We start from the raw sequence: 19,655 nt of genomic DNA, 5'->3' as shown, positions 1-19,655 counted from the left end.
CACAGTTTTGGAACCTGTGATCTACATAATTTAACTGTTGGTGAACAGCCATGACTCAGTGGCAGAACATTTGCTTTGCACGCAGAGGGTTCCAGGTTCAACCCCTGGTGTCTCCAGGCAGAGGTCACTCTTTGAAACCTTGGAGAGCCACTGCCAGTTAGTACAGGCCTTGAGGGATCAATGGTACGACTATGTTCCATTCATATATTTAGAAGGCTTATCCAACCTGAAGGGTTCGTGTACTCCTGGCACTCCTGTGTAGATCTTGTTTTTTCCCCCTTGTAATAAAGAGTTAACTGCACTTACTTCATGTAATTTACTGCTGCCTCCCTCCTGTCAGTTGGGAAAACAGTTTGACCATTTTAGTTCGAACACTTTTAAGTTTAGTCCAAATCTTCACTGGACATTACAAAAAAGTTGGAGGGGGAGATTCAGATGGCAGGGACGGAGGCCACAGAACTGAAAAAACTCCCCAATAGATAAGTGCCAGACATGAGGAATCTGGGGGCCTACAGATGTTCTAACTTCCAATTGGAGTCCAATTTCCATCAGCCCCATGCAGCAACATCAATAGGGAGGAGGGGAGTTGGAGCCTCACTTCTAGTCTAAGCACAAGTTCATCACAAAGTATTTTCTTTAAAAAATAATAACTAATTCTGGAGGTAGTTAATGTTTTACAAACTGGAACCTAGGAAAATTATACAAGCAGTAAAACACCATGACAAAAATAATTACTTGGTTATGAATGCATCTTTTAGCTTGGTGAAGTTGTCATACTTCCAGACAGCACAGATGAATTAAAAATAAAAGCCTACTGATGTGTTATATCACTATTTAAATCCATACTACCACCACACTATTGCTTTGTTTTAAATGACACAAGACACACTGTTCCATGGAATTATCCTGGCATCTCGTAAGCAAGATTTACTGTGCACTCTTACTCAGGTTTATTGATTTCTTTGTTTCTTCCTGCTTTAAAGAAAAAGCAGCCAGGATTGTGAAGTCTTTATGTTATCCTGATCCACACTCACAAGGTCCTTATAGTTATTATTTTTCTTCCACATACATATGTAATTATTACTTTTAAAAGTAAATAAAAGTGTACTTTTAAAAATGCCATAACTCAATATTTGTAAGTCACAATCCATAGGAAATTATTGCAAATTCAAGTGTCTAGGATCATCATAAATAGTAGCCTTTTCTTCATAAGAAGACTATTCCACAAATGTTGATAAATATCTTCAAAAAAACAGTTTTGATGCATGTTGCCAAAACAAAAACAAATTGTAATCTCTGCATCTAAAACCCCCCCAAAACACAACTAATAATACTGAGCTAGATTCAGAATTTTATTCACAAAATAAGGTGCTTTGGGTCACAGCTTTTGGCTGCAGGGTAGATTGGCAAAAATTGTCTTCCACTTCTATTTCCTCAAGTTTCTGCTAGACCCAAGCTCATTCCATGAACAGAATGACTCCTTCAGCAGCCACTATATGTTCCCAATTGTCATTACCTGTTCCACATATGATGTCAGGTGTGGGTCAGGGATAATGGCCTCACAGCTCTAATTAAGCCCACAGGACAAAATTTCCACCTCACTAATATATTTGGTAAATCACATGGACTTTTCTGTAAAATACTGTATTACAGTATTTTAATATTTTTTGGGAAGCCGTCCAGAGTATCTGGGGAAGCCCAGCCAGATGGGCGGGATATAAATAAATTATTATTATTATTATTATTATTATTATTATTATTATTATTAACAAGCAGCGGATTCTAGTCTGAGTTAACACTAAAATGTTTAGTGTCTTCACAAAAAGCAGACTACCAACATCAAAATATTTTTTAAAAAATATGAGAGCCAGCTACTCATTAGAAAGTCACGTTTTCATCTTGCACAGATGTTCAGCGCTATATATAGCTGAGCCAGTCCCTGCTATAGGAATCATTAGGAAAGGAACTGAAATAAAAGTGCCAATATCACAATGCCTTTATACAGATCTATGATGTGACCACAGTGGGAATCAGAGGCGAATTTATGGCAGTGCAACCACTTCCACCACACTGGGCGCTGAGCCTAGGGGCGCAACAGGGCATCACAACTATGATGTAGTGAATTGAGCAGAATGGAGGCTGAGAATTGGGCTAGCACTGGGCGCTGCTGAAATCCGAAATACCAAAGTCTGTCCCTGTGGGAATAATTTGTATTTTTCTTGTTACTGCATCTCAAAAAAAGGATATTATAAAGCTGGAAAATGTACAGAAAAAAGAAAACTAAAATAATGAAGCAATTTGAGCAACTCTGATCAAGGCTACAGTGTATTAGACTTTTTAGTTTTGAAAAAAGATGAGGAAGGGAAGGCATGACAGAGGTGAATAAAATTACGCCTGGTGCAGAGAAACACACAGGTGGGCTGTACATCACAGCTGGCTATCTGCAACAGCTTAATAAATGTAATAATTAGCTTTTAGAAAGCAGTCTGCTTGCGCTATCTAAAAAAATCTTTCTCAGAACTCAAAATTTATCAAAATGGCAAAACACAGTAACTCTGTCAAATAGGTCCATATGTTCCCTCTCATTCGTAAAGGTCATGCTTTGCCTATATATTGAATTTTCAGTACTAGAGACTTAAAAGATATTTGAAATAAACTATTGATAGGCTTATGTTTAATGCTGAAAATTATTTAGAGCGCAGATGTTAATCAATTATTTAACCTTTGAGTTCTTGAAAAAATAAAGTTCAAAGATATTAGATTTCATCTCTGTTCTGCTTGTTGACCTAATGTGAGGGATAAACAGTTCTTGATGTGCCAAAAATAGAAAGGATAATAGGTGTTCCTGTCAATTGTTTTCATTTAATATCTTATAAAGGCCATAAACATCTGTAAGCATGCTTAACAGCAAATGTTTTTTCAGTCTGTGAAGCTAATTAAATTCTAGATTAACAATAGCACGAGAGAAGCAGATGGTTTTTATAGGTGCGTTAATTACTTCAAAAATTGTATACAACAACGACACAAACAATAAAAATGTTAAGTGATGAATTAGTGGTAACCTAAGGCCATTTGCAAGATTGTAAAGTTGCACGAGCTGAATATCTGAATATCAGCTGATGAGGAACATGAGTGGGAGAGCACTGTGGTGCTCAGATCCTGTCTATATGCTTCTCTCATGGGCATCTGACAGGGCACTGTGGGAAAAGGATGCTGGAATAGATGGGCCTTTGGTCTGATCTAGCAGGCCTCTTGAGATGTTAACTTCTTATGTTTTTGAGCTAGAGCAATGCCAAGATTCAAATTTCACACATACAGTGTCACCATGGAAATCAGGAATGACAGCACTGTCAAGATGGATTTGTCAATCAAGTCCTGTGAGTGCATTTTCCTCTACTCTCTTCCCTTTTTGCTCTCTTCCATTTTATTTTATTGAGTTTTAAATCTTACAATTTCTACATCAAAATAATTTATATCATGCCATAAGCTCTGATGGTGCGACATAGGAACCTGAATTTCAGATAGGATTTCCCAGCCTTCTAAGAATATAAGAAAAGGCCAGTGGCCCATCCATTCCTGTATCCTGTTCTCACTGTGGCCAACCTGATGCTTGGGAGAAGCTCACACCTGGAGATGGTACATCATGATGACAACAGTAATCCTTAAAATGCATTAAGGCAACAATGTGAAACTAGAAAATGTTGTTTCTTACATTTAAACAGCATATGTGTGGGTTTAATTTAAAATCAGTGAGAGGAGGACATGCAGAAGAAAACTATGAGAATACTCTAAAACCTGCAGGAGGACAATATCTTTACTGGAAGCAATCACAAAGTGTGGCAGGCCTTCAAGTTTTCCAAAATTCTTCATCTGATGACGAGTTTTGGAGAACTTGGGAAATGTGTATTTATTTATTTTTGTTAGTCCTAATAAAATAATTGCCCAACTGTGGATTTTGGAGGGATTTTTATGGTTATCTTTGCTTTTTTATTATGAAAAGAGTTTCCCTTTTAAACCCAATGGTTCCCCTGCTCTAAGAATTCAAGCTTTTCCGTTAGAAAGCAGCACTGGAGTCCTTTTCTTCATATCTCTATATGACACATTATATATTTCAGCACATTGCTTCTGAATTCACACATTCGGAGCCCTAGCTTAGATGTCTGTACCTGACAGATGTAGCACAACCAAATGAGAAATGTGCAATGCAATTACCTAGCTACTGAGTGAGTACCTTTCAAAATTTGTTCATTTAACCTGTTTACACAAACCGTAATTGCTTTCTTTCTCCCTGCCCACTTTCTTCGTTAATGAACCATAAATCCTCTGATTGCCCATGTTAAAAATTATAATAATAATAATAATAATATTCATTCTTTACGCAGATTCTGGGCATCAGTTAAAGTATGATTTCATATAGGATTCCTTCCAACACTTCTGAATAAGTGCAACAAGAGACCAATGATTTCAAGTAATTATGCAGTCATTGACGTTTGAACGATTTGCAATTCTGAATTCTATTGCTTAGAAGCAGAATATATGCATAAATAGATCATGACTTTAGAGGCCACATCAATAGATGCACTGTAAGTCACATGACGATTAAGCTACCCCGTAGCTTACACAGATGTTGCTAGATCTTATAAAGGCATTTACAACTGAGAGCATAAGTCATATAGCATGCTCTACAAAATGCAAATGACTGTAGCAGTGTGTGTCACACAATGCAAGCTGTCATACGCATTTCTTGAATATCACTCTTGCTTTCCTGTTGAGTGTCGCACTGCAATGACAGCTACATTCACACTGATATAATTTCAGTAAGCACAAAACCATGTATGCAAGGTCCATTTCTTGTTTAGTCTTCTACCACATTGCACCCTCTGAAATGCTAAGCTGAAGTATCTATGTTGCTCATTAAAATGTGGATTAGTCATTCATATTACACAACAGAGTATGAACCACAGAGGCAAACACAATAAAGGGCATGTTGGAAGTGTTACATAGAACATAACTAAGTTCTGAAGTCGAAAGCTTTTCAGCTTTTCAGTTAAGTACTAGTTTGCTATTGTTAGCAATGGGAAGGAAAGATCAATAAATGAAGGGGTTTCATACCTTTCCCATATATGACAACAGAAATGCATTTTTCCGCACTAAGCCCAGACTGGCCAATGTGAATCAGGGCCTCAAGGGCCAGTAAGCCTAACTTAATGATAGAAGAAAAGTTGTAGAGGCTGGTGGATGTTGTATGTACATAGTCTTTGGGGTTTCTTTCTTGCATTTTAAAAGGTTTTATTTGTCTGGTCTTTTAGCAAATAGTGGGAGAAGAAGAGAGACTCTCTTATCCATCAGTCACTTGGATTAGAAATAGTAATATTCAGTGGATTTAATACTAACTTATTTGATGGAGGCGGGGGGAGTTTCCTTTGCTGTAGATTCCAGAATAAGAATGCATCACTCAAGTCTTACAAAGAGAGGGGCAGATGTTCTCCACAAAGCCCAATAGAATATTGATTTCCAATTAAATGGAAGCACTTGCATTTAACAGACAGTCATAACCACAACTGATTCTGACGGAAGCTCCATAGACCTTTCCTCCAGAATAATGTCTTTGGGATTACAACCTTCCTGCTTTTCAGTCTAAATGGTTCAACTTCACCAAGGTCTGCTGGGAGATTAAGTTCCTTTATTGCCTTTTATTCTGCTTTGGTTGGAGGCAGCAAAGGAACTTTGCTGTGTGAACACACATGCAAGGCAACTTACCTCTCCCTCTTCTGTTTTGCTTCTAGAAAAAAATTGATTTGCAAATAACACAGCAGGGAGCACCAAACCTGTGCGATGTTCCACTCTATTTACAGAAGTGGCTTTTGCATCATGTGAAAGTTCAAATACAATCCGAAAATTAACAGTTAGTGAAACATCAAGAAAATGGTATAAACTGCCATGCAAATGCAGCCTAAAATAAGATGTGCTTCCTCAGTATCCTCAGCACAGAGCCTTAAGCCTGAACTAATACCAGGTTTAGTCTCAGTGCGTCACTGTTGTACATGCAGATGTAGCAGTGCAGCATTATGAGCAATGTTTATTTAGTGCCTGACATCTCATACTTACGTGTCATAAACATTCAACAGCCAGTTGAGACACATATCTACACACACTGGAACGTTCACCAACTCCTTGTGCTTCTCTTCCATTCCACTGTAAATCGTAGTGAGGCAGCTGACTACATCCTGAACACCAAGGAGCTGGTCATTTTGAGTCAACTTGTGCTGCTTGAAAGCTTCATTTGTTGTATTTAAGTCCAACAAGTCCACTGGCAAAATAGTCAAGCAGAGAAGTTTTAATGAATGACGTTATATTTTTATTTATATATATATATATATATATATATATATATATATATATATATATATATATATAAAACTTTTATACAAAAGAATCAATTGACACACCAGAGCATCCAAAATCTATCTCTAATTTTAAAAGAAAATTTATTATAATATGTGATGTGTTTATTTAGCTCTTAATCTATGGTTGTATTATTAATTTTCTTGTATGTAACAGATTTCTGGCCAATTTTTCATGGTAAAATCCCTCATGAAGCAGATTGCAAAGTATTTTAAAATACAGATTAAATAATGAAACCATAAAAACAACAAATAACATTCAATACATGATCCTTAAAATTACAAATAAGTTAGTAGCTAAAATGTCAGTTGAAAGCAGAGTGTGTTAAGTTAATCAAACACACAGTGGAGGACCCAAGTCTTTAAAATTATCATAAAGGTCTGCAAAGAGTGGGCAATTTGTGCTTCTATCAGAGAAATTATACAAATTATAGAATGAAATTGAAATGTGTGCAAGAAGGGCTGACCAAGTGAAGGCTGAAATGTGTTATTCCAGAGATGTGGAAACTGCCCCCCTCCAAATAAAAATGCCCTGTCCCTTTTACTCACTAATACAGTGGTACCTCGGGTTACATATGCTTCAGGTTACATACGCTTCAGGTTACATACTCTGCTAACCCAGAAATAGTGCTTCAGGTTAAGAACTTTGCTTCAGGATGAGAACAGAAACCGGGCTCCGGCGGCGCGGCGGCAGCAGGAGGCCCCATTAGCTAAAGTGGTGCTTCAGGTTAAGAACAGTTTCAGGTTAAGTACAGACCTCCGGAACGAATTAAGTACTTAACCTGAGGTACCACTGTATTTGAGTTTTCATACTGGACCAGAAAGCAGATGCTGATCTTACAGGTCAGGTAGACTCTTATGGGTTCAGACTGTTAACAAGCATTTCCTAAGAATTTCTTCTGCAGCATGGTATGTTAAATGAGAATCCGTACATGAACAGTCAGCATTTAACTGTTCAAAGGCATTTGCTTTGTAAATACAGAAATCCTTGGTTTGCTATAGGGAACACTTGAGTCATGATGTTGTGCCATCCATGTCCTCCCAACTTCTGTCATGCATGCCATTGTGCTTTTACACACATACCACCTTTCCAGATAAGCTATGCTCAGAGTGGTTATGCATGTAATACCAAACTAAACTACAGTCATTCTTAGGGGGTAGCACTGAATGTATCCACCAATTTTTAAAGCCTTCTGATCGCTGAAGAACCTTGTAAACATTAAGCCACTCTGAGAGGCTATTGCTTGAAGAGTGGAATAAAAATTTCTAAACTACATACATACATACAGTGAATGCATGCATACTCTTCTGTCTTTAACCATAATGCTGGTATCAGATGAAAAGCCTGAGTATTCAGGCAATATTTACAGATTTGCAGTTGGAACCAAGAATTCTGTTAGGGTAGAGATGAGAATTTCCCAGTACATGCAAGCATTATATCAAGATGATTTAAAGTGCCCTGACTAGGAATCATCTTACTACATTCTATTTGCACTTAACAATTCTGGGCAGAACATGCAGATTAAGGTATCATTTAAAATCCCTTCACGATCTACAAAGAGCAATAATGGAAACATGCCCATATGCACTGACAGGCATCCCTCATGGAAGATCACATTTCTGCTATGAATTTCTGTCTTGAATGATGACAAGAATATGTGCCAGTTCCAAAAAGCACACTCAGTTACAACAGTGATTATGGGAAACTAATTATCATCTCGACAATGAGATAGAAGGAAAATAGCTGATCGTGAATTTTTCCCCAAGTAGTCTTAAGTTATGGAGACAGACATTTCATGGGCATAAAAAGAGTTTAAGCTGAAAGCCAAATGGAAGCATAATCTTTAGAGACATCTTTCACTAGAAATGGTTGAAAATCTAGCAAACCGCGGCAGTTTCTTGGCATTCTTTTCACTGTATATGTACAATGAGCAAGTTAAAATTTCATTTCCTGCAAATTATTTTTTTGCAGGCAGAATCAGAAGTGAATTAACACTGTAAGCTATCATTCTGAAGGAAAGGAAGACTGACAATTCTAGAGTGAATTATAAATTATTGTCTGTCTTGGGGGGGGGGAGAATAAGAGGGCAGAGCAATTTGTAATACATAGGAAACAGGATATGGAAGGCTGGGGAATAACAGATACCACAAACAATATGGCTGTGGTAACAGCTAGAATGCCACTGCTTCTATTTCCTTATCTATGAAGAATGCAGATGAGTCCCTTTCTGTTGAGCTATGTAAGTCTCAGGAGACAGGTTTCGATTCCTCTTCCTCCAATCCCCAGTATGCACACATGTCATAATAATACAAAAATACTCAGTAACACAATAAAAGATGTCCTTGATGCTCCTCATCTTCTCCCCATTAGCAAATAAATTCACACTGAATTGCTTCTGGGCAAGAGTCAGAAATGGTCTGGGGACCACCTGAGACTTCTTGCTAAATAAGGTACTGACCAGCTGTCACCTCAGATACGAAATTAGCAGTAACTCTCTCCTGTTTTTTTAAGGTTTGTTTCCTTTCCCTTTCAGTGTATGGCTTGGTCTGTTTGCCGAGTCATTGTCAAGCTATTCTCCTTGTAGGCGCCTTCCACTGACCTTGTAAATGCTTAGAAGTCCGTCACTGTCTAGTCACGCTAAATATAGCCATTAAGTTTGATCTGGACCTAGAAAGCTGGATATCACTGAAGGTCTCTGAGCTCAGGCTTCGAAATTAACTTTAGAGGCTCACAAAAGGAAGGGCAAGTCTACAAACTTCAAAATTCTTCTCTGATTTGAATTAAAACAACTCCCAGCCTCATCCTGCCCAACCTGCTAGACACAAGAGCTGGAAAAGGTTCAAAAAAGGAAGTCTTTCTTCACAAAGAATATAGTAAAATTTTGGAATTCATTTCCACAAGATGTAGCGATAGCCATAACTTGGATGGCTTTAAAAGAACTTTAGACAAATTCATGGAGGTTAAGGCTGTCAATGCCTACAAGCCATAATATTTGATTTCTACATCATTTTTTCCTCGTATTTATGGCTTCACAGTGCCAAATCAATCCTATTAAATGTTAAATAGACTATAGCTCGGCTATCACAGTATTTCAAGAGGCTATAATGATTCCTATCAGGCACAAAAGAAACAAAATTATTATGCAGGAAATGTTAATTTATGCTGGAAATGTTAATATATAGGGTTTTCTGTACCCCTCCCCCAGAAAAATAAAAAAATCTGCAACTAAATTCCTTTCATTTCCTGCTAAATAGTCTCTTTTGGAAAATCTAGATGGATGGGCAATAATTAATGGTTTCCATATTTACAATTTGAAAAGCATTCTACTGGAGCGCCTTACATTGGCAAAGGCCCTAAGACACAAACTTCAGACACGTCCTTGTGGTTTTCCCCCAAAAGGCCTTTACAGTTTGCCACTGTTAAGCTGTGACAGCAATTTGTCACATCTAACAGTCAGATGATGGCCCTCTATTTCAAGTGATTCAATCTGACACTCTCTTTGCCTTAGTGCATTAGCCCTGCTGAAGTGTTATATAGCCTGACATCTTTAGAGACTATCTGCATTTAAATTATGGGAAATGATTTCCAATTTCAAATGGAAGCTGCATGACAGCTTGGCTTGGATGGTACATAAGGACAAGGCATAGAAATTTCGACTACCTGCTTGTCCAAATTTAAGGATAGAGAAACCTCTAGAGGTTCTTAACTTTCCTTCGTTGCCCTCTGATGATATAAAGCAAAAAATAACTTGTTCCTTTCTACATGAGAGGTCACCAAGGCAACACTTTGCAAAGCAAGGACAGAAAATTGATATTTGTCAGGTGTTTTGCTAAAGGCTGAACAAAGTAGTATTTTCTCAAGGCTTATACGCTGTTGAATTTCGCATTAAGTAAATGCAGGATCTTATTACACAGGAAACTGCATATTTCTGAATAGAGACTGTAGGGTATTTTACTTTCAAAGCTGTTTAATAGTAAAAAGGAATACAAACTCACAGGTTAGCATTTCAGTTGCAGATGGATTAGCTTAGGAGACAAAATTGTGTTTGGACTTGGCAAGGCAGACTGCAAACTAGGATTTTTCAGCTGAGTCATTTGTAGTCATTCTGCACCTCATCAGCACTAGAGAGATTTCCAGTAACTTGTCAGCTGAATTGTGCAAACATTGAGGTTTTTGGGAAAGGACTAAAAATAAAAGTGCTACTACTAACCCACTGAACAGTGCCTGAGTTCTCTCTCCACTTTCTTCGCTTCGGTTTTTTTCCTTCTTCAGACACTTGCCTTTCAGCTGGCTTCAGTGCTCTTCTACTTCACAAAAGAATGCTTGAGTGAAGCAATCACAACATGAAGAGCAGCTCTCCTGTATGAACCTGCTTACTAGAGGTGCAGAAGCTGATCAGCCAGACTCAACCACTAGGCTGCTTTTGCTTTCCCCTCATCTTACATACAAAGAGGGGTTGAGGAGAAATCTGTTTTAAGTGGTTTTAGACAGAGAATTTGATGGTTCCAACCCAATTGAGCTTTGCCCACATCAGACTGCCACTTGCATTGAGCACTTATGCCCTACATTGGTGGTTTTTGTGTTTTTATAAAAAAGGACCAGCTAGTTATACATAATATTATGTACAAAGAAGATATATATATTATGCATACATACAGAGACATATACCTACATAAAGAGTAAAGCCCCTTGTACTATATTTCTGCACCATAATTTTATAAGTATTAATATGTAAGTATTTTTTATGGTTGTATACTTAGTATGTATCTGTTTATATGCTCACAACTTTAGAAAACCTGGAGATATGTGTATAATATTACATTATAGGGATTCTTATAATAATGCATATAATATGCAAGAATTGTTCATCTTTTTAGCCAAGTCGGGGAGAATAACTCACTTTTCATAAAGATCAAGGAATTAGACAGTAATTGGGGGGCGGGGGGGGGCGGAGAGAGAATCTGTGCTGATAAATTTGACATCCAAGTTTTTCAGAAAATCCCATCCCTCCTTACATTGTAGGACAAAACTATGCACAGATTTCCATAATTTTAAAACGTTTAAAGAGTCTCATGCCTGAATTCCCATTAGCCAATGCATAAAATCACAGACAATACACATACAGTAGTGGTACCTCTGGTTAGGAACTTAATTCGTTCCGGAGGTCCGTTCTTAACCTGAAACCGTTCTTAACCTGAGGTACCACTTTAGCTAATGGGGCTTTCTGCCCCGACACATGATATCTGTTCTCATCCTGAGGCAAAGTTCGTAACCCAAGGTACTACTTATGGGTTAGCGGAGTCTGTAACCTGAAGTGTTTGTAACCCGATGTACCACTGTATTATCTATTGTTTAAGGCTTAGCTAAATATTCTCTCATAAGAACTTTAGGGTTGAATCTGGTGGGCAGACTGAAAAGGAGATGGAACTGGCAAACACTATTAGCCTTTTGCCACGACTTCTTTCACAGTGATAACTAAGGGTGGTGTGTCCCATTTTGCTGAAACAGGAAAGTGCCATGCTGCACTGCCCCAGACACAACTGGACAGGTTCAGAAAGATCCCCCCTTTCCCATCTTCATCCCAAATGCACTGACAGTTTGTAAAGTTTAAAAATAATTTAGTTCAACTGGTGTCCTTTTTTAAAAAAAATATTTAAAAAAACCAACCCCAGAGAGTAAAGAAATACACTGAAACATCTCTTGGGGAAAAACAAACTTATAGCTGAAGTTTACCGTTAAAGAGTTTTTCATGGCTCAGTTCTCCCGGGCTGGCTAAGCGATACACAAATCAAAGCCCCTGATTGGATACATAGATCACCAATGTTAAATGATGTTAATTAATCTAAGGAATTGTGATGAAAGCAAGTGGAGGTGAAATTTTCAAGGATCCAAGCAGTTGAGAACTTTAAATTGTGCCAGAACAGGTAAAAAATTCTGGTGTCACATCGCTGTCAGGACATGGAAGAATAAGTTTTGTACATGCAGGGAGTTAAAAAATATTAATACCTAAAAGCATTTAAAGCCCACATCTGCAGCTCTACTATGAGTACTGCAATCATTTATTAGTCTGGATCTTTCGCTGTTCTTTACTGCTTTTTATAAATACTCGTTCATTCAGCTCATATAATCTTGTTTCCCAACAAGAATGTTAGTTCTGAAAAGATAAGAGAGATGCCATTGTGCTAACTTGTCCATTAACTATACTGATTTTCAACAACCCATACTATAGGTGACCACAATCAGCAAGCTGGAAGTATGAATCTGTCTTTGGTTATCGGTTCCTTTGAGGAGGAGGATCCGCTGAACCTCTTTGCTGAAAAAATAATGAGCTTTGAGAAGTAAACTTACAGCACAATGCCTTCTGTAGCCTCCGGATTTTGATGGCTGTGCGATAAGCAGAAAAGCGCACGTTGTTCAAATCAGCTGAAAAATGGCAAAGGGCAGAAATGTAAGAGTATTATAAGGAACCATTTTGTTCAATGTCATGTCGTCATGAATTTGTTGTCAGTTAAAGCACGTGCACACACGTGAACACACACACACCCGAGACAAAAGAAGGGGGGGAAGGGAAGCAGTACTTTATATCAAGCTAAATTGATTTTAAGGTCTGTTTCCAGTCAAAATAGTGAAAGAGATTACAACACCTATAAAACATTTTTAAAAGTTCTGCCAATACTTCCAGGATAGAAATGCGCAAGTAAAATCTGCCTGTGCCTGGAACCTATAGCTTTCATGTAGCAAAATACAGAGATGCCCTAACACAAGTGTGCCTGCCAGCTAAGACATTTCATGGGCATCGTATGAGGCCTTAGTAAATAAACAATATGCCATGCCCCCACAACATTCATTTTGTAACCGGCACTAATAACATGTTTATGTACTGTGGATTACCCCTATCTGCACATTCAAGAAAATCCTATGTTTAGCAATAAACACTTTGACCAGCTATCAGATAGACTCTTTGTGACTTGGTTTTACCAAAAGAGAAGTGCACTTACCTAATGACTGGAACAGTTCGGTCATTTTAGGGTGATCCCAGCAGGTTGTCTGCGTCTGATGACTGTTAAAAGAAAGAATCATATTTTCAGCCACCAAGAAGCAAAAATTAAATATTTCATTTCAAGCATGTGCAGGACTTTCACAGCACAACCTTCCAGTTCATATGTGGCTTGTGTTGTGTTGGAATGCTGACTTGTTACGACATACAGTTCACAACCTTATAATTTTTAAGTGCAAATATGTACAGTTTCAGTCTTATCTATTAATTAGGGTCTCTTCGACAATACGTGCCAAATTTAAGCCTTTTCAGGGAAATACAGTACCTCACCAATGTTGGAGTACACTTCTAGCTATCTCTTTTGAGAAAAGATTTCCAAGAAGTTTTCATTTCAGATTTTGGAAGTGATCAAAGCACCTTGGGGTGTGTGTGTCAGATTACAATTTCATAGCTCGCACGCAAGTAATCATTCTGGCTGCCAATCTGAGTTCCCTATTTTGAAGGATGTACAAGCATCCTCCTTTCAGAGTTTTCTACTCATCACAGTATCTTGGACTTAACATATGTCAAATACCACAAGTAACCGGAAATAGTTTAGCTATTGTGAACACACTGAGTCTTGTATTAATTTTAAGATCCCAGCCATTTGGGAAGTATCACAATATCGGCAAGGCACAAGTATCTGTCTTCCTCTCTAGTTTGTTTAAAGAAAAGAAGTTAAATGTTACTTTGGTTTAAAAATATATAGAGAACCTTTTCCTCAATAGTCAAAAGTATCAGTATACATATTAACCTTAATAGTTAATAATGTACTTGGAGTACAAAAATGACCTTTAACTCACTCGTGCTAAAGATCATGGAGTAATTACTTTAATGCATTGCTACATTTACCCTCTAAGAGCATTCCAATGCAATGAATATTACAATTTTATCCACCATTTAACCCATCAAGATCTTGTGTATCCAGCCATACATATAAGATTAAATTTAGCCTTCTCACAAAACTTTCAGATCTATCGCTGTCGATTTGTCATTTTCTGTTTCCATAAATTATTAGTCTGTAAGAATACTAATTCCAGCCACACTCTGGTGTATAAATTTTCATCAGTAACGTGAAAATTAATTTCAGTGGATTTGTCATAGAACAACCCCCGCCCCCATCAAATGTACAATGTGATTTAATATTAAATGAACCCTATATATTAGCAAATTAAGCAGTACTTAATGAAGCAGTACACTATATTCTCTCACTTTATTTAATCTTAAACTTGCTCTAACAAGAAACCACACTGACTTGAAAGTAATTTATAATGCCGGTGTGCAAAATCTATCACGAAGTTTCCTTGTATGAGCCACACTGAAAAGTACAGCTGAGTAAGAACATATCCATTGCATTTTAAAACTTTAGCCAATTTTAATAGGGTCTGTACTGGAAAATCCCAGTGAATTTTGCCCTAGCTAGCTACATATTCTACTTTCCTTTATACTGCCAAACCAGAACCAAGGGCAGGAAAAAGGGTGGTCCCTATGTAGCATAGAACATGCATCTAGTTTAGAGTAAGCAAGTCCCGGTCTCTAGTGAAACTAGACCACTATGATGCCATACTGAGGCGACTTGAGCAGACTTTACAGCATGGGTAAAAAACAATACAGAAAAGAGACAATGCAAAAGTGTGCATCTTATGGCTTCTGGACACATACAACATATCAGCAAGCACATCTGCACCACACCTTACTAGCATGTCTTTTAAACAGGTCCGTTTGAAGTGCAGTTATCATAAAAAGGTGGAGCAATAGGTCAGTGCATCTGGCTGTTAATCAGAAGGTTGGTAGTTTGAACCAACCCAGGGACAGCTGCGGGCAGGATCCCTGCATTGGAGGAGGTTGAAAGAGATGACCCTTGGTTGAAACTTATGATTCTAAGCGATGTTGCTAAGAATTTTACAATAGGTAAAAAGGTAAAATATCCCTGGACAGTTAAGTCCAGTCAAAGGCAACTATGGGGTTGTGGCGCTCATCCCACTTTCAGGCCGAGGCGTTTGTCCACAATCAGTTTTCTGGGTCTTGTGGCCAGCATGACTAAACCACTACTGGCACACGGAGGACTGTAAATAAATAAATAAAAAGTAGATAAATAGGTACCACTGTGGTGGGAAGGTAAATGGTGTTTTCGTGCGCTCTGGTTTCCGTCACAGTGTTCTACTGTGCCAGAAGCGGTTTAGTCATGCTGTCCACATGACCCAGAAAGCTGTCTGTGGACAAATGCCTGCTCCCTCAGCCTGAAAGCGAGATGAGCGTTGCTACCCTATAGCCACCTTTGACTGGACTTAACCATCCAGGGGTCCTTTACCTTTACCTTTATTTTACAATAATCAGGGACTTCACTACATTAGTAAAAAAAAACCAATGTTTTGAATTTGTTATAACACCAGATGGCACCAGAGAGCAAAAAAGATATTCTATGTGATTTTTACATAGCTCCCCCCTTTGTTATAACCATTTAATTTGTGGCATATTTTTAGCAGTTTCCCCCCATTTGTAGATTCACCCCAGGATGGAAATGTTGGTGAGGCCGTGGCAAAGACCCAAATGGACACGATCCCTTGGGAGCATACCATACCTCTGGCAGCAAGCTAGGTCTTTGTGGGCTTCTGTTTGGATGGAGCCTGCAGGTAGGCAGCCCACCCAGATGAATAAAGCTGCAGCCCTTCTCTCATTTCTAGATGCATGGAAGCTTTATTAGGTGGCAGGTGTCCTTTATTCTCAGAGCTTGTATTGAAATTATGGGACTAAATGCAACTGTACTCTTTTGATCCAGTGGCCACCTCTGCTAAGAGAAGAGGAGGAGAGGAATGTTTTTTTGCCAATTCCTCCTTTCTCCTTGCAACCTCTACACCACCTTCCATACTGCTCTGTAGGCAGGGTCCCTGAGCTCTCTGAAGAAGATTTTTAGGCAGCACTGGGACTTGTCGTCCTCTTTTCCATTAGTGGAGGCACCTGCTGGATCAAAAGCAACTCCACATGTAGGAGGGCACAATTTGATTCAACCCTATGTAACTCTGCATATAGAGAGCTAGTTTTCAGAAGTAAAATGGTTTAATTCAGGATTTAACTACTAGATGGTATGGATTTTTATTTTCAAAGCCTCAGAAGTGGTGGGAGGTGTTCAATTGTACTATAGAATTTTTATTATTATTTACGAAAGGCAAATCTATATCAATCATAATGGGTTGAAAAGAGTTATTAAACTCAGCAAGCTAACTATAAAATAAAAGGTTTTCTTTTATCAAGGACAGGGACTAATAAATAACTACCTTATGAGTGAGTTCTGTGACACATTTTTTTTCCATAAACCAGAGAACAATACGGTTGTTCAGTCACAGAACAAATAAAAAAGGCTACTAGCACTTTAATGTTTCAGAACAGAAAACCTGCTTATATTATACCCAGTTTCAGTTATAAAGATCTTCCAAAGTACGGTTGAATCACTTTTATTAGGTCATAATTCTTGAAAAATATAGAACAGGTGATTCCGTGACTGCCTTCAGAAGAACAGTGCCGTTGAAGTAAGCTGTTGCCTTAGAATGCATTCATATATAGCAGCTTGGAAATACTGATTCATTGAACTTTTCTTGTCTTTATCTGAATTGCAGCTTAAATGCTCCCTCACTTATTAAAAGCCTTTTATAATTCTAGTGTCAAATCCTGTAACTCTAGGATCAAATGCACCATGGACTTAGTTACAAAAAAGCAAGGCACAATGTATCAACATATCCTATAAAATCTTATTGTAAACCATTAGACTTATCTGTAAATTACTCTAATTACAGTGGTACCTCGGTTTAAGAACAGCCCTGTTTACGAACTATTCGGTTTACGAACTCTGCAAAACCAGAAGTAGTGTCCTGGTTTGTGAACTTTACCTTGGTCTACGAACGGAAGCCGAACAGTGGAAGGGCACCGGCGATGGGAGGCCTCATTAGGGAAAGCAAGCCACGGTTTAAGAACTGTTTCGTTTAAGAACGGACTTCCGGAACAGATTAAGTTTGTAAACCGAGGTACCACTGTACTCTAAAACACTTTAAGGATTATAACAATTTTCAGTGCTTATTCCTTCATAGTATCAGATCAATTATCTTCCCCTTCATCTGCACTGCTATATCAATATAAATAATTCTAGTGTTAAGTGAGAATTTTTACTATGTTGGGTAAACTTATGATTGCTAGTATAGCTTATATTTTGGATTGTAACATATCACTGAATACCAAGAGTCAATTCCACCCTCTTAATAAATCTAATTTATTAACAATGCAATCCTACATATGTCAGTTCAATGCGACTTACTCCTAGGTAACTGTATAGAATTGCGATCTAATACACTTAAATGTTTGCCATGTTTTGCACAATACTTTATACTCTCTATAGCCTAATCAAAATGCCCATTACATGGCCTTTTGCAAAAAGTAATTGGCAAAGCAAGCTAAAAAAATAACAATTGGCAAGCATGAGTTAAATGGCAAAACATCTGACTTCTGGAGGTGCCTTATCAACGGTTCTGGTACTGCAGTTGGAGAAATTTTAAGAGCACAATGTGCTCGCTTCCTTGTGGCAGGCCTGCATTATAGAGCTGCTATAAGGCTTAAATGAAATATATATCTGCCATTATTATCTAATGATGTCGGGTCTTAATGCAACAGAAGAAAAAGGCTGGTGCTACCAAGTGTCTCCAAAGGGGAAGTGGATATGCAATGTGTGTGTCCCTGATTTAAAAAGCCTGAGGCAATACAGCCACAAATAGTCATTTTAATATATCTAAACCATGCAAATTAAATGAAATCTAGACGGCTCACATGCTAGCCATTGGGATAAAAATAGATATCAGGGCTATGCTACACTACAATTTTGATAATGACATTTTAAAGGAGAGAGGGTAAGAACGCTGCTAATCTGACACTATTTCCAAGAGATAAACTCATCTGATCTGCTTTGACACGGGAATTCCAAAGCTAAAATTACTTGCAGATTGTTTTATTTACCAAATTACTGAATGATGTCTTCTGCCTTTCCTGCAATATAGCAATAATGTGTTTTGAATATTCCAGTATTGGATTTTCAAAATCACCATCTGCCTTGTCTCACACTAATTAGATTTTATCTTAAGCACCAGCTTACATATTAGAACCATTTATGCAGGCCGCATTATATTGGGTAGATCCACAAATCTTGGCAGCAAATACAGACTTTGGAACTGTGAGATTTTTCAGGGCAGCTCTCTCATGAAGGTCAAAACGGTGAACTAAGAAGCACTTCCGGTTGTCAGTGGGTGATGTTTTGCTGTTTTGCATTGCTGACTATCCCTGCGGTCAAAGTTACTCCTCCCCTATTTGTCGCATATCCCCAGTCTTCATATCCTTGCCCTCAGTTTTCCTTCTTGCCCTCTACCACTGAGGCCCAACATAAAGCTTTTTGGGAACCAATTGTGAAAGCACAATTTAAAATCGAAAGGAAATACATACTTTTTAAAAAAAGGTTCGATATGTGCCAATTGCTTCATCACTAGATGACTACCATTAACTGTGACTGAATCTGCTTTGGTCCTTTGATGCAGCAAACCCTAGTGGAGGGGTGGGGAAATGAGTTTAAAGGAGATGTAGCTGCAGAAAGGAAAGGCATCTGTTCACATCCATCACTCTGATGAGGCTTTCAGATGTTGCTGAACTACAACTCCCATCGACCCTAGCAAGGATGGCCAATGGGATGACCACAGTTGTAGTTCAGCAACATCCGGAGTGCCAAAGGTTCCCCACACCAGTTTTAGACACTTCCCATCCCCATAGCTCCATGAATATCTACTTATATCTCACAGGGACCACTTCTAATATGTGTCACTCATAAAGGAAGGACTATAGCAAAGCTGTGGGAAAAGAGGGATTTGGTATTGTTAATATGGGGCGAAGTGTTAAAAAGGAGCAAGGGGAAGGACTTAGTTTTATGGATAGTTCTATGGAAGAATATAGAAAGGTGGGTTTTGAGAAGAGTGTTGGCTAGGGAAATATCTGGCAGCTTTGTTAGGAACTGCTGAAGTACAATAGGTGGGTGAAATCAGGATTCAACACCATTTATCAGGACAAACAGAAACCAAGTAAACGTGGCATTGGCGTACAATGCCCCGAGGCACTGTCATTGGGCTACAGAGCTCTGAGCTAGGTAGCAGAATCAAAAGCCAAGTCCTCTTCAAAGGGTTGTCAAATG

The 19,655-nt window shown here is 38.2% G+C and overlaps 1 protein-coding gene and 1 long non-coding RNA gene across 9 annotated transcripts in view; one reads left to right on the top strand and one right to left on the bottom strand.

Moving 5' to 3' along the window:
- Positions 1–19,655, bottom strand: part of UTRN (utrophin) — a 316,563-nt gene that overhangs the window by 43,212 nt on the left and 253,696 nt on the right. For all 8 annotated transcript variants that reach the window (XM_053382087.1, XM_053382090.1, XM_053382092.1 and 5 more), the window contains 3 exons: positions 13,404–13,465; positions 12,754–12,828; positions 6,109–6,310 (listed from right to left, as the gene is read on the bottom strand). In XM_053382087.1, the coding sequence (XP_053238062.1) occupies positions 6,109–6,310; positions 12,754–12,828; positions 13,404–13,465 (339 nt within the window). The remainder of the gene's footprint in view (positions 1–6,108; positions 6,311–12,753; positions 12,829–13,403; positions 13,466–19,655) is intronic.
- On the top strand, positions 98–13,270 carry LOC128410620 (uncharacterized). Its single transcript, XR_008329555.1, has 3 exons — positions 98–183; positions 4,116–4,223; positions 12,635–13,270. It is a non-coding gene; the product is annotated as an uncharacterized LOC128410620 (long non-coding RNA).

The sequence above is a fragment of the Podarcis raffonei genome, chromosome 3 (genome assembly GCF_027172205.1).
Source record: "Podarcis raffonei isolate rPodRaf1 chromosome 3, rPodRaf1.pri, whole genome shotgun sequence".
Lineage (NCBI taxonomy): Eukaryota > Metazoa > Chordata > Lepidosauria > Squamata > Lacertidae > Podarcis > Podarcis raffonei.
The sequence above is the reverse complement of the archived record's forward strand: the minus strand, read 5'-3'. Positions and strand labels throughout refer to the sequence as shown.